General features: G+C 40.2%; 1 protein-coding gene across 17 annotated transcripts in view; it reads left to right on the top strand.

The window, feature by feature from the left end:
• The window catches only part of LOC118898312 (nuclear autoantigen Sp-100-like), a 75,371-nt gene that overhangs the window by 34,421 nt on the left and 19,336 nt on the right, over positions 1-21,614 (top strand). For 8 of the 17 annotated variants that reach the window (XR_005020665.1, XR_005020664.1, XM_036858533.1 and 5 more), the window contains 11 exons: positions 2,019-2,181; positions 3,341-3,509; positions 5,716-5,799; positions 6,918-7,067; positions 7,504-7,587; positions 9,774-9,920; positions 10,641-10,724; positions 13,195-13,254; positions 14,488-14,541; positions 15,162-15,245; positions 20,088-20,141. Coding sequence is in view for 15 of the 17 variants with exons in the window: in XM_036858533.1 (XP_036714428.1) it covers positions 2,019-2,181; positions 3,341-3,509; positions 5,716-5,799; positions 6,918-7,067; positions 7,504-7,587; positions 9,774-9,920; positions 10,641-10,724; positions 13,195-13,254; positions 14,488-14,541; positions 15,162-15,245; positions 20,088-20,141 (1,133 nt within the window). In the remaining 2 variants the exon portion in view is untranslated. Of the gene's footprint in view, positions 1-2,018; positions 2,182-3,340; positions 3,510-5,715; positions 5,800-6,917; positions 7,068-7,503; positions 7,588-9,773; positions 9,921-10,640; positions 10,725-13,194; positions 13,255-14,487; positions 14,542-15,161; positions 15,246-20,087; positions 20,142-20,747; positions 20,851-21,614 lie in introns of those variants that run through there. The other 9 variants (XM_036858545.1, XM_036858534.1, XM_036858535.1 and 6 more) reach the window with 9 other exon arrangements.

Consider the following 21,614-nt stretch of genomic DNA (forward strand, 5'->3'; position numbering starts at 1 on the left):
CACTGAAGTTATTAGCCACAGAAGAAAAAAATGATAGCTTTAGCTTCATCAAAGTTAAACATTTCTCCTCGTCAAAAGACATGGTTAAGAAAATGAAAGGCAAACCACAGAATGGGAAAAAATGTTCATAATACGTATATTAAACAAAACACTTCTTTCCATAATATATACAAACTCCTACACATCAATAATTAATAAATGACAATCTAATAATATAAATGGGCCAAAGACTTGGAAAGACACTTCACAAAAGGAGATTATGAATTGCCAATAAGCATACAGAAGTGTGCTCAATATTATCAGTCATTAAAGAAATACAAATTAAAACTATATGGGATATCACATTATACATTATAGACTAAAATGGGTCAAACATAGACTTTGAAATACAGTTTGACAGGTTCTAAAGCCATTAAACATATTCCTACACAATGACCCAACAATTCCACTCCTAGTTATTTACACAAGAGAAATTAAAACATCTTGCCACTAAAAAACTTGTACAAGAACAACAGCTTTATTCAAACTAGTCCCAAACTAGAATCCACCCAAGTGTCCATAAACAGGAAAATGAATAAACGGATAGTGGTAGGTCCACACAATGGAATACCTTCAACAATAAAAAAGAACAAATTTCTGTTCATCCAACAACATGGATGATGAACAAAAGAAGTCAGACACAAAGCACATGTGTTGTATTATTTTCATGTATGTGGAATCCAGGAACAGGCAAAATTAACATATGGTGACAGAAAGGACAGCAATGTTTCCATCTGAGAGGCTGCCTGGGCACAAGTGGTCAGGATGCAAGTTGAGGGGTGGAGGGTGTGTTGTTCTGTTCTTCATTTTTCAAATAACACAACAGTTTTCAGCACCATGTCCCCCTTGTGATCGCCACTGCTTCTCCAGGTGCTGCAGGGCACACTGGTTGCTTCTCTGACCTCTGGGGGCATCCTACACCTACAATAGTAATTAGTGATCCTCTGACCAGTTTTTGTCTTATAGATTTCGGTAGTAATCTCTCATCTGCTCATTGCCCCCTGCCATTCTCCTTGTCATTGTGAATCCAATCCCTTCATTAGCATTTTAGTGGGGGGAGGGGAGATAATAAAAGAGAAGACAAATGATTCTCTTCAATCTGCAGTCTTTAATCAGAAACTTCTTTATGCAGAATTCAACAAAATAATGTGACATTTCTTTGATGGTTTTGGGTACTGGTAAGTGACAATAATTTTCTTCTGGTTTGACAAAGAATCCTAATGTCTTCATAACTTTTATGAATACAAAATGTTGATTAAAACATTATCAGAGCAATAAAATAATCACCTAAGAACCAGAATTAAAGGCTCAGGCTTAAAATTACTATCACAGAAAATAGCAGCAATTTCTGAAATTCAGATGTCTAGAAAGATTCACTATATAAAACAATAACACAGAAAGATTTATATTAACACAAAGTAGAAGTCCCAGAAGAAACGACTGATAGTCTTGTGAATTTCTCAGTTTATCCATATCATATCATTCTTAACCACATCTTATCATTTATGAACTAGTTTTATAATACAAGATGGTATTTCTCTTAACAGTTATAGATCAGAGGAGGGGACATCTTGTTTTATTTTCTCTTAGTTATTAATTAAGAAACATTTTTCAAGGTTAGATTTTTTATTCTATTGTTTTCATTCCTCTGTTTATTCCACTTGATTTTGTACAAATTTTAAATTTTTTTAATTAAAAAATATACCAGATAAGGGGAGATATCTTTACAATGGTTTTGATTGGGACAGACTGGAATGGACTTTTTCAGTCCTGTGCTTCAGTCTTTCTTAACCTCCTCACTTTCTTCTATTATATCATTGTTTGTTGTTTCAATTCCATTTATTCTGGTCTCTACTGAAACCACTTATTTTATATATGTTGGTTCTTCACAACCTATCCTTTATATATAAAATGTTACAGCCTCCACAAGCGTCTTGGAATATTGATGACTGTTTTCACATGGTATTCTTCCTCCCTAGGATAGCCACAGCAAATCAGAACACAGACAACAGGCTTAACTTAGAGCCTGCATTCAGGCACTTCAAAAGACATAAAGTGGAGATTTCAACTGCAATAAAAAAAACATTTCCTTTCCTTGAGGGTCTTCGTGACCGTGAACTCATCACCAATAGAATGTATGAAGTAAGTGAGGTTTATTATGTCACAATCTGGTAAACTAGCCCCATACTAAGTTATGCTTCGATAACCTGAACACAGAAGTAAGGGCACAAGTACCTAACTGAGGAGTGTCCTATGAGAAGAAGACCTTTTCAAGTATTTTTGCAATTGTTCAAGTATTGTGATAAGGTAAAAAAGGAGAGGGAGAGTAGAAACAGGCATCACTGGAGACAGTCCTGCTTCTAACTGAAGGGATGGTGCTCATGGTGACCACTGGTGTCAAGGTGAGTAGCACTGGAGACAGGCTGCATTTGAAGCAGGTGTGCTCCACAGATGTTTAATTCCTTGTAGAAATGCACACAGTAGAGCATAAACTAAGAATTAAAAGAATTTTAATGAATTGATGAATAATTTAAATGAGATGATTTAATGAAATAATAATTGACACAGCATTTCTTTTCAATGAACTTCAATTTAAATAGTTAGATCTGAGAACATTAAAACCCACAGGGAATTGATGTCCTGTTAGGACAAATTTGGGAGTATATGCTTGCTATTCTTTCTCCAGTGGTTTTTGGTGTGGGGGGGTGGTTCTTATTTTTCCCATTTATTTACTTATTTACTTATTTTATTTATGCTATTTCTGGAGTCTTGGAATTTCGGTTAATTTTAGCAATAGGTGTTGTTGGAGCTACAGAGATGCAGGTCTTCTCCTTGCCCTACAAATATGCTTTCCCTGTGGTCAAGTTCACAAAAGGGAAAACTGTCACCTGCCTTCCTTGAGCCCTTCCAGGCCAAGTCAGTCTCGGTGAAGGGGCAGGAGTTGTCCAGTCAACAGAATAGCTGCTCATCACCTGCCAAGTCTATTCCTAAAACATTTGACCAAGTTATTAGAAGCCTACAAATCCATTAACTTTGAACCCATTTTATTCTTCGGAATTGCTCCTTCTTACATCTAATATAAATGAGGGTGAGGAGATCAGATTCACAAATGGGGATTTCTAAGGAGAAAGGATTTACTGTTTCACTTAGTAGCCATACAAATACACAGAAATTCTAAACCTTTATGTGAAAAGATAAGTATGTATGGAAATTGGAATACATTAACTATAAAATCTCTTTCTAGGGCTCTTCTGTAACGTGGAAGTCTGTATTTATATTTTTTCCATTCAATATTTTTTAGGACTGTCAAGATTCTTGTAGAAACCTGGTCCCTGTATCGAGAGTGGTTTACAATGTTCTCAGTGAGCTGGAGAAGACATTTGACATGTCGCTTCTGGAAGCTTTGTTCAGCGAGGTCAACCGGCAGGAATATCCTGATTTAAATCACATTTATGAAAGCTTCATAAAGGGTAATTAGCTTATTCTCTACCTTTTGATGTTCAAGGCCAATTCTTTTCAACAAGTATAGATTGAGCTTGTACCACAAGCCATACATGGTGCTGGGTAGTGGGGATATAACAGTTAGCAAAACACGTACCATGAGCCTTATCAAAGCTCATGTTTTAATGGCTACAGTACGACACCAACCTGGAGCTCTGCTTAACTAGGCATTTAGACTCACAGGACAACCAGAGCCACAGTGGCATCCAATTTAGATAGAAGGACAAATGACAGGGCAGCAGTGGTCTACACAGCAGTCCACTGAGTTCACTACTACCCATCTCAAGCTTAGCTGCGGGTGCAGGATCTATCCTGGCTTGGCAACACCAGATCAGTGGGAGTCAGTATCCCAACCACTCCAGAATCATAACTTTTAGGGACCCCTAGAGGGACAAGCCGAGTTACAAGAATCACCACATTGAAGGAAGACCCAAGAATAGTGCCTAGATCCCAGTCTACATGTAAAGGACCAGTCACAGGTCATTTTAAGCCCTAAACCCAGGGTTGGCTTAGTAACACAGAAGAAAGGGCACTTTCATCAGATTTCCAGAGTAATGAGCAAGAAAGCTAACTCAATATCAAATCTGCCCTTAAAGGAAAAATGGTTTTATTAACTTTTTCTCCTCAAATAATCACACAAGCTCTTCTCTTCCAGGGACTATTTTTGGTGCTATACAAAACTAAATCTTGACTTTTTCCTGAGAAGGCATAATTTATACTTTTTGAATGCTGGGGCGACTCACACCTACACTTGCTGCCATCCACCTGCCCCTGGGGGAGGTTGCTGCTGCCGCCTCCTGGACTCTGCTGTCCCCGAGAGCTCGGGTCAGCGGCCAAAGTTAGAGGCTGGAGACTGTGACCAGGGCGTGACATCTCTCCTATTGCCAGGTCCCCACCTCCATCTCATGTGCTGAAGCCCCCAATGCCTGCCCACAGGCCTCCTTCAACTCTTCTGGGCTTTGGGCCATTGTTCTCCTCGCACCTTCCGCCTGGTTTTGCTGAGGCTTGAAGCCCGTGTCCTGGGGGAGACAAAGCAGCCATGGCTCTCACAGTCCTGTCCATCTCACCCCCTAAAAGGCACTGTCCCAGGAGGTGCTCCTGCCATCAGCTCTGGGGCAGCCCGGGCTCCACTGCCTCCCCTGGTGTCTCCTCCCCGGACTCCTGGCAGGGATCCATGCCCTAGGCTCCCTGGTCTATTTCCTTCCTCCTACGCTTGCTGGGTCACCTAGCTGCAGGGGCCCTGGGCTGGTGTCCTGGCCTCTCCTTGTTGGGGCAGCCTCCTGGGTCCCTGGTCCAGGAGTCATGGGGACGTCCTGCAGTGCTGCAACAGGCATTCCCTGCTTGCGGCTTCAGAGTGTCCTTCTTTGTGGGATCTGGGCCACTATGGGAACCCTGTCTAGTAACCCCACCAAACGCATCACCCCCTCTGCTTGGTCTCTTTGGGAACCGCTCATCCTCCCCAACACAATTAAGCCCAACCCTCGTCTTATCTAGTACCATCTTTATTTTATTTCTTTTTAATATTTATTTATTTATTTATTTATTTGGCTGCACCAGATCTTAGTTGTGGCACGCTGGATCTTCGAGGCAGCACGCGGGCTCTTTTAGTTGCAGAATGCAGGCTCTTAGTTGCGGCATGCGGATCTAGTTCCCTGACTGGGGATGGGAACCCGAGCCCCCTGCATTGGGAGCTCAGAGTCTTAACCACTGGACCACCAGGGAAGTCCCTAGTCCCATCTTTATAGCTCTTGGGCTTTCTCTTTTATACACACGGATCTCTCTAGGATCCTACCCCTTCTCCAGAGGAAATCTCTCTGTTTCTTCCTTACAGTTTGAACCGTTCAGTAAACACATTTCACTTTCCTTATTTATCTTGACACGTGCTTTCCCCACGATGCGAGGTTTATTTTACATAACTGACAGGATCACGATGTTTCCACGACTCCTTTATCCTTACATACAAGTGGCTCATTTCTGTTTGGGTTACATAGCAGTTAGCTTGCTGGGGCTTCTCTTCTGTCCAAGGATGATGGGGGAACTTTACCAAGAGGATTGGGAACCCCTGAGCTCTGAGTGACCCGAGGGCTAGGAATTCCTAAATTTGTAATTTTGAGATGATGTTCCTGGTCTCTGGTGGAGATCTCTAATTGTCTTCTTCTCTGTCCCTCTCTTCAGTAATGCAGGGGAAAATTAATCATGAAGAAAGCAATGGAGAAGAGAGGGAGGAGAGGCCTACTCTCCCACTAAGCCTTGAGCAAGGTGATTGAGACAAATACAAAAGCGATTCCCATCTGCTAAGAGGGAAAGGAGAAGGGGAGGTGTGAGCCCGAGTCCTGAGCAAACACTGAGAATCAGGGAAGAAATGTTGAAGGACCACGGAGAAGGCGGTGAGGGGTGTCTGTATGAGCATCTAACCAGAGGCTGAGTCCTGGAGAAGTAGCTGTGACAAGAGATTGTGGGCCCAAATACCAAGACAAAGGAAGAGGAACCCAGGGTGTCAGTAACCAGATTTAAAGAGAATGACTACCTGGAAGTAATTGTGATTTAGAAAGACTCCTGTAGGAGAAGATCAGTGTAAAGGTGTGAAGGGCTAAGGACTATGGGCCCAAGGTCAGCGTCAAAGAGGAGACCCTTGATGATGGCAGAAGGAGGGACCGATTTAAACGTGGGGAATGTTGTTCAAGAGCAGGAATATTCAAGGAGAAAGGCAGTCATATAGAGACAGAAGCAGGGAAGTGGTAGAGACGTGGAGGAGAGGATGTGGGTATTTGAGAGACAGAGAGGAAGAAAAAGAAGAAATGAAAGGAGAAAGGGGTCAGGGACACAACAAAAACAACCAAGTTATTAACAGCTCACTTGATTGAACGTTTATTCTGGCAGTTGTGGGATTAGTGCCATTGGACGATGTTATCACTCACGTGCCCATTTTGCAGATAAGGAAGCTGAAATCTAGAGAGACCATGTAAATAGTTGTCCTGGGGTCAATGAGCAAGGATAGACCCAGGCGTTCTGAACCCAGAGCCTGTGTTTGCAACCCTGGATACTACCTGGTAACCTAATGGAAAAGACAGAACCATGAAACAAAAATAAGGAAACATATAAAGAGGGAAATCCCAAGGGCTGGAGAAAGTGGAGGAGAATCAGACACTGAATCCTCATGGAAAGGCCAACAAGACTTGCACAGGGAGGGGGTGGAGCAAGAGGGAGTGCAGAAGAGGCAGCAGGACTTTGCAGGAAGTAAGGGAAGGCCACCAGTCAGGGGCAGCTCTGGGGACAAAGGCAAGTTCCCTATGACCGCGGGTGGTTTGTATTTTCCTGTTGGATGCTGATTGATGCCGGAGGAAAACAAAGTATTGATGAATCAAAACATGATTTAGGTACGACCTCACCTGAAAATGGACTCTCGGATAACCTCTGTGAAACAGAACAGATAAATGCAAAGAGGAAAGATACAACCAGTGACCAAAACGATGCACTAGAAAGCCAACAAGCAAGTGAACAATGTGCCCAAGAGTCTGAACCAGCAGGTAAGACTGGCTGGGTTTGATGAGTGTGGAAGGGCCAAGAGGTCCTGACTAGTGGCAGAGAAGGAAGTAATGCACCACTCAAGGAGACATCTATTAACAAAGAAGGGGAAATCACACAGACACACAGAGGGCAGGAATGGGGCCTGATATATTGATGGGGGAGACCTGGAGGAAGAAAGTGAGAAAGGAAAAACTAAGAGACAGAAGGCGAAGAGTTGCAGAGCCCCACCGGGGTAGAGAGACAGAAACAAAAGTCGAACAAGTCAGGGAGAGATCGACTCCAGAATCAATGAAGCACAGCACTTTCACAGGGTGAAGGTGGCAATATATGCAGACAGGTTATAAGTAAAAACATAAGAAGGAAAGAGAAGTCGGATGAAATGCAAGAAAATGGAAACAGGGCAAAGCAAGTCTCTGTGGTCTTTTTTATCTTCAGAGTCCTGCGAACAAGTACCTATCCAATCAAATAATGGTGATGCAAGAAAGGAGACACCCAGCCCATTGCCTTATGAGGAAGAAAGTAATTACTTACCAATTTTCTAATTACATCTTTGTTTTTCTATGAGAGTAAAAGCTCTCCTTTGTTCTCCCATACTAATACACCCCTTCCCAATCCTAACACTGTCCAAGACACACAGCCTTCTCCACAACCTCTGGCTGATTTTAGCAGATGTAAGTTGCAAGGGAGAAGGAGAGCTGAGCTCTTTAGTGGATGGGGTGTCCCTGGGAAGAGAATGCAAAGATGAAAAATAGGAAAAGGTGGACTGCAGAGCACCAAATAACAAAGTACAAGAGTGAGATAGATTTTAGATAAATTGACATGGAATCAAAATAATGCCATGTTGTGGAGTTGATGAAAAGAAATAAGTTGCAACTTCCTTTTCAGAGGTTATAACAGAAACATGTAAATCATGTAAGATGTTGCAGGTCAGATTTGCAAGTAAGGAAGCCCAGGTGAATGGCCTTTTAGAAAGGAAGTGGCAGGTAGAGGGATGTGGTTTGTTGGACAATGGCACACAGGGAGAACTTTGGTGATGATTTGAATGCTTAAATGAGGAAAATATATAGAAAGACAAAATTGATATAGAGGAGACATGTGCAGGTCATAATAATAATTAAGAAACAGGGATAGAGTAAGAGAAAGTAGGAAACGTAACAGAGAATGGATACATTGAAAAAGCAGGTATGGGACAGCAGGGTCAGGTCTAGGGTGAGAGCCTGGGGCACATATAAGGATTATCTTACTCTTGGCACCTTCTTGTGCCCTAGGCACCTCCTTTGCCTGGTCCTAGACCCTGCTGGACACTGGGGACAGTGATTACAAATGTAGAGGAAAAGAGATGAATAGAGAAAGATACAGATGAAAAAGAATACCAATAAATAGAAAAATGGGGGTAGGAGAGGCACAAAGAGAATAATTTAAAGGACAATGAATTAAAAATCGGTAGAGAGTGGGCCAAACAGAGAGAGGAGACAAATCAAGACATTACCCCATTTGAGGAGACAGTCATCAAAAAAGAAGACACAAGGGGCTGTTCCTAATACCATTGAGAAGGGTAAGGTATCTGCAATGATCAAAATAGCCCTGTAACCCCCTCAGATAAAAATAGGCCTCTCCTCAGGCATCTCACCTTCCCCATGGTTTCAGTACCATCCATCATCCATTGATTCCTAGATGTACATCTCCAGCCCAGACCTGATCTCTAGACTCATTCCTCCAAGTGCTTGAAGATCTGTATTCAAAGATCTGATGGACATCTCTATTTGGAAGCTGTATCAGTTATCTATTGCTGTATAAAAAAAATAGTCCCAAAACTTAGTGGATTAATCCAACCATGGTTTTGTCACTTCTGTCAATCCTAACTTTACACATAGCCTATGACTCAGCAGTTACATTCCTCAACAGATCAACAGAAATGCATATTATCTTCATCAAAACACATACAAAAGAATGTTCATCATAGTGTTATTCATAGTAGTCTAAAGCTTGAGCCAGCAAAAATGGATATTTTATGGTTTTATTTTTTAATGGATAATTTCTATAAAGGAATATTATATAGTGGTGAAGATAAATATACGAAATGGATACAGATGACTATCACACACATGTTGATTAAAGAAGCCAAATCCACCCCTGCCCCTGAAAAGTCAGAGGGACAGAGAGAGAGAGCAAGAGTGAATGATTCCACTTATATAAATTTATATAAATTTTGAACTAGCAAAATCAATCATCTATGGTATTAAAAGTGTCAAAGTGGTGGTTAACTTGAGCAAGATACATCTGGACAGTTAGTGGGGGCATCACTAAGAGGTTTCTGGAGTGTTAGTAATCTCTTATTACTTGACCAAAGTGATGGTTACCCAGATATGCTTGTTCTGTGATAATTCAAAATTTATGATTTGTGCATTTTTATCTATGGGTTATACTACAATTATGATTTTTATTTTTGAAAAGCAAAAAAAAAAAAATCATCAAAAGATGAGAAAAGTGAAAAGAAAGTAAAAACAAAGATAAAATAAAAACCTGAGAGTTGAGAGAGACACAAAGAAAGGGACAGAGTTGAACAGCAGGAAGGAGAAGGGTTGGGGTGAAGCGTCCGTCCTGCAGTGGAATTACAAGGAGAAGGCTGTTAATGCTAATGAACGGTGCTTACTCCCTTCTGGAGTGACAAATTACAATTCTTCATTCATTACAATTTGATCCAGAAGAAAAGCTACCCAACCATGGATTTCAAATCAATTCCTGTTCTGTCCTTCTGGTGGATATAAAGAAGGAAAAGCCATTTTTTAACCCCGAAGTTGAATGGCAAACCCAAGCCAGGACTGACTGTAACCAGGCATCTGATGTAATAGGTAAGGCTGACACAGTGTGGAGCAGGAATCACAGGAACAGGGCAAGAGGCTGGGGCAGGTCATCAAGGTACATCCAGCCAGGGCAGGTGGCCGTGGACAGAGGCAGGAAGGGGAGGGAACCAGTGCCCTGTGCAGTGAGTTTAGCAGAAGAGATTCCCCAGGAACTGGAAAAAATATCAAAAGACAAAAGGGGTAGATAATAAGTATTGATGTCCAAGAGACAATCTCTAAAGCAAGAGAGGAAAGTATGGGGGTAGAAGATAAAGAAAAGGGAAAAAATCAGAGACCCAGGGTATTCAAGAGAGGAGATGGAAGAGAAACACATGAAGACAAAGCGAGGTATAAAGAAATACCATCCCCAGAAAGAGAGGCATAAGTAGGGAAAATGGGCCAAGCCAAGAGGAAGGTGAAGAAGTAAAATAAGAATGAAAGAAAGAGGTAGAATGAAGTAGAGGGTCAGAGGTAGATTGAGGGTGGTGGTAAGAGGTAGAATGAGGGTGAGGAAAGAAGAGTGTTGGCAGGATGGGCAAAGCTGCCCCTGTGAATATCATCACTTTTTGTGCAGGACCTGGAGAAACCTGCAGGTCACACACATTCAAGCACAGGCCATGGTGCCCTGAGTTAACTTAGCTTCTAGATCTTCCTAGTACTCTCATTCTGGGGTTTCCTGCTGCGTGGGCTCCACCCTGAGATCCTAAGTGGTTGTTTTCCTCTGTGCAGTGATCAGCAGTGAGGACTCCGCAGAATCCAGTGATGGAGAGGAGTTCCCAGAACCCTCCACGTCAGCACTGAGAAAGTCGTCTGGTAAGGAAGTGGGAGAGCAAGGTCTAGGCTGCAGGAATCTGAACTAGGGCCACTGTTCCCTGAGCATCTTATTCTGAGCCCCTTCTGTAGCATGGTTCCAGTTTGCTCTGGAATCCCATTCTCTGTCTTTATTTTACTGGACTTTTATGGGAAATGCAGAGAGATATGAAATCTATATCTGAGGATGAGGCCTATTAACTATTGGGTCCCATTAATCAATTTATGTACCCTATATTGATTATATAGTAGAAATAGGCCAGCAAAGTAATGAGTGTGTTAAAAACTACTAGCTGTGGGCTTCACTGGTGGCACAGTGGTTAAGAATCCGCCTGCCAAGTCAGGGGACACGGGTTCGAGCCCTGGTCCGGGAAGATCCCACATGCCACGGAGTAACTAAGCCCGTGCGCCACAGCTGCTGAGCCTGCATGCCACAACTGCTGAAGCCCTCGCACCTGGCGCCTGTGCTCCGCAACAAGAGAAGCCACCGCAACAAAGAGTAGCCCCCGCTCGCCACAACTAGAGAAAGCCTGCGTGCAGCCAAAAAAAAAACTACTAGTTGCTATGCCTATAAAGTGGTGGATTTATACGGTGATTTCTACAAAGAACAGAAAGGTAAATACGGTTGGCAATGCATGGGTTAAGGGCACCAACCTCCAGTGCAGTCAAAAATCTGCCTAACTTAAGAGTCAGCCCTCCATACACACAGGTCACATCCATGAATTCCACCAACTGTGGATCGTTTAGTGCTGTAGTATTAAATTTCTTTTTCTTTCTTCTTTTTTTTGGCTGTGGTGGGTCTTCATTGCTGGGCAGGGGCTTTCTCTAGTTGCGGAGCACAGGCTCTAGGCACGTGGGCTTCACTAGTTGTGGCATGCAGGCTCAGCAGTTGTGGCATACGGGCTTAGTTGCTCTGCAGCATGTGGGATCTTCCCAGACCAGGGATCGAACCCTTGTCCCCTGCATTGGCAGGCGGATTCTCCACCCCTGTGCCACCAGGGAAGTCCTGCTGTAGTATTTAGTATGGAAAAAATCTGAGTTTAAGTGGCCTGTGCAGTTCAAACCCATATTGTTCAAGGGTGGGCTGTATTCCTTTATTGGAAGGTCATATTATCATCTGATCACAAACTTGAATCATGTCATAACTTGTCCAGCTACCTAGTGTTAGCAGAAATAAAGACTTCGTATAAGGCATTCTGAAACCCAAAGGATTGTTTTTGACAGCATTCTTCAACAAGTCATGGCATATACAGTGATTTTTCAAAGGACCTTTGCAAACAACATCTTACAACAACCTTAAGGGCTAAGCAGGATGGACATTGTAACCCTTGCTTCTAGATGAGGAAACACAATCACATAAAGGTTTCAAGGTCTCTACAAAGTCTCATGGGAGACTGAAGGGAATAACAAGGCTAGCGTCCTGGATTCTGCATTATTTTCTTGTAAAATTGAAGCTCGAAATGATTATCAAAATGTTAGTTCCTCAATCCTATGGGTAGCCTGAGTTGCCATAAGAGCCATGTCTCTGTAGTGTACAAATTGGTGAATTTTTGTCCCTTTCTACTTTTTAGACCTAGACAATATCAGAAACATACCTATTTATGGAAACACATTAGGAACAGTCCTAAGAAATAAAATGTTACCTGATCTTGATGCTATAAAAGAGCAATATTTTAAATAATACACTCAATCTAATTGCTCACTAGATCTATCAAAGTAAAATGTAGATTTGTTTCAGTTTTTAGGGAACACTTTTGTCTTAGTACTAGTAGGAAGACTGCTCTAGAAGATAGTCCTAAAACACATCTACGGCTCAGACACATGAGAAGATTATTTCCCAGGCTTGCAAATAGTTCAGGAGGGCACCAGGTTGGCAGGGGGTGGGAGGAGGTGAGGAGAGGAGACTCACACAAGGTCTTGAACACAAGGTTTCCAAGGTACCCTACATGAGAAACAGCAGATGAAGGAAGTTTGAAAAGACAACAGAAGGGGTCAGAAGTAGAAGAGAGAGAAGGGAAGGACGGTAAGGTTCAAGCAGAGCAAAGTTGCCCCTTGCATTTGAATTGTCTCTGCCCTGGGAACAGGGAATGGAACATCACTAACCTTCACAGCAGATGACTTAGAAGGGCAGCCCAGAGTGGCCTGGGTGCAGGCCATGCCTCACATGGCTTTTCAAGACTTTTGCAAGTTTTCTTATGAGGGAATTTCCTGCTGAATGCGTTCCTTGGTCACACACCCAAACCCCTCGAGAATCCTGTTCCTTTGTGCAGTGACCAATAACCTTGACTTTTTAGAATCAAGTGAGGGAGGAGGGGCCAAAAAGCCACCTGCTCACGATCCCAGATGTCTCGTGTAGGAAGATACGGATTGCAGCCATGGACAGCAAATATCCCGAGTGTAAATCCAGAGCTCTGTTTTCCTGATGAATCTTATTCTGAGCATTCTCCACATGCCTTGATTTGATTCCTTCTAGGATATCATTTTCCACCTTTAACTTTTCTGGCCCTGTTGGGAAGTGGAAGGAGGCAAGAAGGTATTGTATATAAACTGTTGTTTAACTGGATGAGCCCAGTCAATTGATATATTGAAAATGTAGCAAAAATAGGCTAGTAAAATTATACCTTTTACTACACACTATCATATCTATTAATGCTAAAGAGTGGAAATAGTGCACTTATTCCTCAGCATGCTTTTATTCTGTGGAGCATACTAAGCACAGCATTCCTCTATTTGTTGTTAATATTGTCATGAGTCCCCAACTTAGAAAGACTTCACAGAATAATTTGTGCTTCTATTAAATTATTGATGGAAAAATAGCTTAAGACCAAATACTCTCAAACCCCAATTATAGTTAAATCATTGGCTTACACGGTGATTTCTCATAGGGTTTTTATAAATAAAGCTTCCCTTTGTTTTTACAAAAACCTTAACAGGGAGTTAGGGTCACCAGGTTATCCCAGGTTTATAGATGAGGAAACTGGAGCTGGTAATGTTTGAGGGTCTTTTATGAATTCACATGGAGAGTAAAAGGCAGAGCCAGGTAGGAACCCAGCATTACCTGCAACATGACATTGGCCTGTATAGTGATATTTGAAAACATTTTCACAAATAAGGTATCATTTTATGTTTACAACAACCTAAAAGGTAGGTCAGAAAACTGTTGTTCCCTCATTTCACAGATGAGGAAACTCCAGCACATAAACATTTAAGGATCTTTACACCTCACATATGGACAATTATTGGAAGAGTCAGAACTAACAACCTGGACTCTTAGCAAATATTCATAATCGTTTATTCAAAATCTTTAAAGCCAGATGTAAGATAATAATGCTTTATTATTTTAGAAAGACAGTGTGGTGTATATCCTATTTGTTATAAAACACTCCAGTAGGGTCTGGGACAGAATCTCATTCTCAAATATACTGTATTAGTGTTCCTGCAGCAAATTGTGTGAATTCACAACAACTGTGATAAATATTTTATTGGACTCATGGCAGCTGAAGTCCAGATTCATTGCCAAACTAGTTAGTACAAACCTATGAAAAAATATTGGTTTTCAAAACTTCTTTGACTTTGCAATTAGGGCTGAAGGACTGGGAGGGTCTTTGCTACATTTGGTAGTGATCACTTTCCTTTAGACAGGAAGAGACAGAAATGATCATCATTGTGTCTTTAGAGTCCAAATCCTGTCTACAATGTGAGTAGTCATAAGATTTACTACTCTTTTAGTTATAGATTACTGGTTGTATTTTCCTTTCCTTCCTAGATCCTTGGGATATTGAAAACACATCAATTTGCAGCATAAGCCATAGGAAAAGACGTAAGAACAATCAAAATTCTTGCTGTAACAAATATCTTTCTTTGCTACAAAAGCTTCAGTCAAATTTTTGGTTATATCCTTTAAAATAAAATGATAAATTTGTTGGCATTTTAGATGATTCACATTATACATTTTGAATTAGGTGAGCTGGGCTAATTGATGTTACTTGTAGGCCTCAAGAAGTTCAGTGTCACAAGTGCGGTACAAGTTTATTCTTCACTCACGTAAAAGGATAAAGTGGTTCCCAGGGTGGAGGGGTGCTCACTGAGGGCCCAGCTGATGGAGGCTCTGACATCTTGAAAATGTTGCTTCCACCGTCCCCCTGGATAAGAAACAAAGTGGAAGCAGAAGTATGTGCAGACAAGAGGAAAGGGTAAAGAATAGTGACCAAAGCGAGTGCCTTCCATGGCAAAGTTGTGTCCAGTCCTGGCCTTGGGGGTGGTCCCTGGAGCAACCTTGACCAGGAGGCCAGATGGAGCCGTAGGGGGCCTGGTGGTAGGAATATTCCTACCTCTTCTACATAAGCTTCCCCTTTCCAGATTTCCTTTTAAAGAACTCCATGCTGTATAGGTCCTAGGACACAGGCTGAGACTGTAAAGGAATTTTATTTCTTTCTGCAGGAATCAGCAGTAGTGACACTTCAGAACTGAGTAACGAAGATGAGCTTCAGGAAACGTCTAACTCAGTCCTAAGAAATGGGTCAGGTAAAGAAGATTACGATGCCAAGCCTTGGCCTGCAGAATGTCAGGAATGAAAAGACACTGTTTCCTGGTGCATTTTATTCTGAGACCTTGACTACCTTGTATCCAGTTAATCCTGGGAACTACTTTTCGGATTTTAGAAAATGGAAAGAGGCAGGAAATTATTATAAATTCATGTTTAATAGAATAACTCATATTCACTAAATGTATGTAATTTTATATTCCTATTTTAGCAGAAATAATCACCAAAATGATGGTCTCTTTTTAAACATTTACTGTCATGCCTGCTAACACTAAGATCCTAGATTTCTATAGTGATATACTGGTTGACATTAATGTCATTTGTAATCGTAAAAGCCTCAAAAGACAACTGGTCCTGCTGTGTAATTATAGACAGAAATAAAAGCTTCAGATCAACCATTCTCAAACTTTAGTATAGTTTGTGACAGATATTCATCACATTATAATTGGATTGTAACGTGATATTTTAAATTCCTTTGGCAAATAAGATCTTACTCTGCTATCACAAAATCTTTAAGACTTAGGAAGGTTAACTCTTGCTTCCCCATTTTAGGATCAGGAAATAGATGTACAAATGTATAAGGGTAAAAAAGGGTGACTATTTTATGTAACGGGCAGAAAGATAAGAGCTGTGTCCCATGATCAGAGCCCAAAGAGGAGATACGAGGGATCTGGCATATTCACAGGGGAATGTATCAGTGCCTGATGCAAGAAAACTTATTTAGCAACAATAATAAATACATATGTATATATATATGTGTGTGTGTGTGTGTGTGTGTGTGTATGTGTGTATACATATACACACATATATACATATATATGTATAGGTATTGGTGGGTATATAACCACCAGTATTGGTGTGGATTTTGAAATATATATTCAGATTGAGAGGGAAAAAGCAAAAACCATAAAGAAACAGAGAGGGTAGGAATGGAACCAGTTGTATGATATACAGAACACCTAGAAGGATAATGCTAAAAAGGATGAACAGAGAAATAAAAAGGAACAGATATTAAGAGTATAACTGATGAAATGAGAGAAATCAACACAGAAGATAAGAGAAATCAGGGACAGCGAAGTTCACAGGTGGGCAGAAAATTGAAGAAAAGGAGGAGGAGGAGGTGTGGTTAGATTGAAACAGACAGAGAAAATCTCTGTTGGATATGAGGTGTAGTCATTGGAGCAGGTGTATTTTTCTTCAGCCCATCTGAGCTTCAAACATAGATCAGCATGACCGCATCAAAGTCTGTTTCCTGGTCGCCATCTACAGTCTGCTGTTTCCTTATTTCCCTTCAATGTCCTGTGGATTCAAAGCTCTAAAAATAAATAGAGGAAGAGACTCAGAAGAGATGCCAATCTATTAGCATGTGATAGAAAAGCCAATTGTGATACTAGTTCTCAGTTATCTTTGTTTTACTGTCTGCACAGAGGAAAAGCTCTTCCTTCTTTACCTACCTCTCCCCCAAAACATTGCCATACACGCACACACCAATACACATACTCATATACAGACAGGTCTGTGCACAGATTTGGACTGTTTTCAACAGGTTTGAAGGAGCCAAAAGAGAAAGAAGAGCTCAGCTTCTGGGTGGAGGGAGGTGACGCTAAGTGGATAATGCAAGGAGAAATAATGGAAAAATTAGGCTGAAAAGATATCTGAGTAAGTTTCTTCAAATTAAAAGATATCTGAGTAAGTGTCAAGTTTTTCTAAGTGGACATGAGATCCAAATATCACGAGATTGGGAAGTTTTGTAGAGGAAGATGGATAATTTTCAAGATACCTCTAGGAAGTTTACCAGAAACATGATAATAAAGTCTGTGACTGATGGACAGTCCTGTGATGTAGAAAGCTCATAGAGAACTGGCAGAAGTAATAATAGTCAATAGTGTGGTCAGTGTCAAAAAAGCAGGCAGATGGTGACAATGAAAGTGGTAAACTGTGAGATGAAGCCAAATATGGTTGAAGAAAATATAGATAAACACAAAGATTGTAATTTTTTTAAAGCCAAAAGATCAAGATAAGATTAAGAGAAACAAACTGAAGCAAAGAGAAAACAGAAAGTGATGTGACAATATAAAGAGGATTACTTCAACAGTAAAACTAGATCCAGAGACAGAAGCATAAAAAACTAGATGGAATGAGATACATACAGGAAGCAATCAATGGAGAGGCATAAAGATGAGGCACAGAGATAACTGCATAGATAAAGGGTTAAAAGATGAGAGAAAAATGGTAGAGAGAGGAAGGGGCAGTGTAAAAGAAAGAAAGAAGAGAGATGGAGAAATTGTGGGATCTGAGATGACCATGAGACAAAAGCAACATTGGCACAAGGGGTGGTTCACACTAGCAGTGAGTTTTCAGGGTAAGGTGTCCCCAGGTATCAAAGTGGCTCCTGTAACTCACCCAGATTACAAGGTACCTCACCAAAGGGGTTTCGTGTACTCTTATGGTCTCAATCACCATCTACAATCTAATGGTTCCTAAACACACATTTCCAGCCCAGCTCTGCCTTCTAAGCTTCCAAACTCAATTATCCAAGTGTCAGAAAGGCCTCTGGCTAAGGTCATGAAGGTTCTAGACTTCTCCACTTAGATGTCTCTCAAACTCAACACTTTTAAAACTGAGCACATCATCTTTCCCCCTAAAGAAAGCATCTACTCCTCCAGTGTTCGCTATCTCTAAAACACTTATTAACTGACTCATTCTTTCAAGTTGAAATTCTCAGAGTCATCCGTGACACAGCCATCTCCTCAATTGATGTACCCCATCTGTCACCTAACTCTATCAATTATTCCTTTTATATGTCTCCACCCTGCCCATTTATGTCCATCTCCATGCCAGCACTCTCATCCATATCTATATCACTTCTCACTTGAACGAGGTCTACAGGCTCCTATTTGTCCACCTTCTCATGTTGTTCCCACCAAACACATTCTAAGTGATTTAGCTAAATTGATCTTTCAAAAATGCAATTATGTTCATGCTGCTTTCCTACATAATAGCCAAATATCATTTAATTTTCTTTAGGAATAAGTTAATTCTTCTTCATGTGATCTCCAAAGCTCCATACCTGAGGCTCCTGCTTCTTTCTCCATTCTCACCATTCCCTCTCATTCTCTCACTCTATGTTCAGACATACTAAACTCCTTTTGGTTACTTGTATTTGCTGAATCCAGACCTTTGCACATGCTTCTCCATCCATTTGGGGCTATCATCTTAGTCACCTTTCTCCCTAATCCGGTTAACTACTGTTTCCATGATACCTCCTCCGGAAGAGGTCCCTCATCTCAAACTCTGCAAGTTCCTCCTGCCTTCTGCATCCCCAGAGTATCCTGTACAATCTGTGTCCTCACATTCTCCATGTTTCAATGTATTCACTCATTAAGTGTCAGTTCCCTGGTTGCTCATAAGATTGACAAGCGTTAACTCTTCATGCACCATCATCACGCACCTCGGCACCTGGCACATGAAAGATGCTCAGCAAACTTGTTGAGTGAATAGAAAAAAAAGTCCACTCTCTGTATTCCAACATTTGGAATTTGGTAAAAATTAGTTTCTTATAGTATTTATATGAGAATATCTATAAAAATTATTTTAATAATTGAATTATGTGTATATATATATACATATAAATGTAATAAATAATATTTCTGGAAAAGAATAATGTCACATAAAAGTAAGTACAAATGTATATAAAAATGTCATTAATGGATGGATGGGAAAAGCATATAAAGAAAAAATAGAAAAACAAAGATATACATTTTGGGCAAAGAGAAAAAGAGAAAAGGCAGATTAAAAGGAAGAGACAAGGGCAGTGAGGAGCAACGAAAGAGAAAGCAATCTCAGAGGCAAGTCACGCTGTGATGTAGGCGTCCGTGAAAGGTGGCTGCTTGGAAGGGAGGGGAGGGGTTCAGATGAAAATTCTTTACAAATCATAACTTAGGAACAGAGCTCCAAGGACCTGAGAAGTGTTCCCGTGTCATGTGTTTTTCAAAAAGTGTGTCTAGAAGCCAAGAAGCAAGGACTGAAAGTAGCCAAGCATTGACATGATGGGTGAGGACACCCAAGGTCAGGGTAGAGGTGGTTCAGCAGACACCACAGACCCTGGGGGAGCTGTGGTAGGTGATCAGTGTTCAGGGAGAACCCTTACCAGCTCACAACAGGGGGCGGGCCAGTTATGGAAGGTGAAGGTCACAGGGCCTGTGCTGCAGGATGTCAGGAGTCTGAAATCAGAGCTCCAGTTCCTGATGCACTTGACTCTAAACATACTTTGACAAGGAATACATCCAGTCCATGTCAGAATCCCATTCCCCTCTTCGTTTGCTTGAACTGACCCACTGGGGAACTGCAGGGAGAAAAGAATTCTGTTTAACAGAATGGGTCCTGTCGATTATACATGGATGATGTCGTTGAAATACACTGGTAAAAATGGCAGTATCACGGAGCAAAGAAATAAAAGTGCTCTTCTGCTGGTAGATAATAGTGTCACTTTGTCACAATGTTGGAAAGGCCTCAAAAGACAAATAAATGGTCCTTTGCCCTGACAGGAATAAAAGACCTCAGACAACTATTCATAACCTCACCATATAGTTTTGAAGGATGCTCTCTAGCATGTTACTGATTTACACAGTGATTTCTCATTAGCTTTTGCAACTAAGATCTTATTTAATCTTCATAAGAAATTTAAAACCTGAATAGCATAACTGTTGTTATCCTTGGTTCATAAATGAGGAAACTGATGCACATAAGTAGTGAAGAGAGTTTTCAAAGTTTTACAGTTTCAAAATTTTTATAGTTTCTGACCACCACCTGTTACTTTCTAGATACCATGGATACTGGAAGCGATTCTGCTTTGGGAAAACACAGTGAGAAAAGAAGTAAGAGTGCATAAGAATTTACTCAATTTTCATGTTACAAATCAACTATTTTTTAATGCTAAAGTTTATTATTATTTTCTATACCTTTAATAAGACAAAAAATTAATGCCTTTTAAAGTAACTTTTTTCAAAATGCTCATACCTTCACATTGCTTTTTATGCTGATTTTTAAATGTTTCTTATAAACACTGATATATATCTTTCCAGAATTTTTCTATGCATGTGTTAACACATTTTGCAATGTAGTTTTATTTATCTAAATAGGATAATTCTATGCGTACTTTCCCTCTTAAAATTATTATATCATACCTAGAAAATTAAAATATTTAACATTTTAAATTGAACTACAAAAAGTCTTTTTTAAGGGATGCTTTAACATGCACTATTTTCATTTTTAGTGTGGTTGAGTATTTTCCATTTGTTATTGGTCATTTGTTTTTCTTCTTCATAGAACTCTTTGTCATAGAATGCTCGGCCATGTTGTGGTGTTTGTATTTTTCTTACCATGCTGAATGAATATAGAAATCTTTATATGATATACATGTACATTAAATCTTGATTCTATATGTTCCTAACATTTTGTCCCATTTGTTGTTTTTCTTTTAGGTTTGTTAATGGAATATTTTGTCCTAGAGAAGTTATACATTTTTAGGAATCAAATTTGTTAGCTTTTTTCTCTCTAGTTCTTTGGTTTCCTATCATATTTACAACAGCTTCTAGCTGAAGATTTTAAAAATATTGTTCTATATTTGATTCTAGAATATTTGAAGTACCTTATCATTTTTAATATTTACATCCAAAACCCTGTGAGTTTTGCCTATTTGTGTATATGTGAGGTGAGAATTTTAAAAATATTCCTTACACTATTACATTATGATTTCAATCACCACTTCGATCACACAGTGTCTTTGCTTGTCTATATATTAGTTTTTCTTTTACAAGAAAATTGCAGAAGAGAAAGGAGAGCTCAGAAGTAGCACCAGACTGATGATTCACTGGGGGTGAATTTTAAAATTAACTCAAGAAGATTCCTCCATTTCCTTCCCAAGTTCATTGGAAGCTCTAATTAGAAATGCATTGAAGTTGCAGATTAATTTGGGGAGAGCAAAGACTTATACCCATTTATTCACATCTTACGTAATGTTCTTCTACTAAGAATTTTCATACACCTTTAAAAAATTTATATGCTGAAGCCATTTGTTTCTCTCTATGAATATCTTTTTTTCCCATTAAAAAATAGCTGGGATAAATTTAAGTGAGACAAGACTCTCAAAATCTTTATTTAAATAGGAAGTCTATGGTCATTTTATTATCCATTTGCATATGAGGAAATCAGAATGCCAAGGATCTTCTTCTGATTCAATATAAAATCTTACAAGCATCTATATAGTTTAAGGATCCAAATGTCACTTAAAATATTATGGCCAAGCCCCCAAATGATCAAGACAATCAATCAGAATTAAGTTTCTGAGG

This window comes from Balaenoptera musculus, chromosome 7, assembly GCF_009873245.2.
Source record: "Balaenoptera musculus isolate JJ_BM4_2016_0621 chromosome 7, mBalMus1.pri.v3, whole genome shotgun sequence".
Classification (NCBI taxonomy): Eukaryota; Metazoa; Chordata; class Mammalia; order Artiodactyla; family Balaenopteridae; genus Balaenoptera; species Balaenoptera musculus.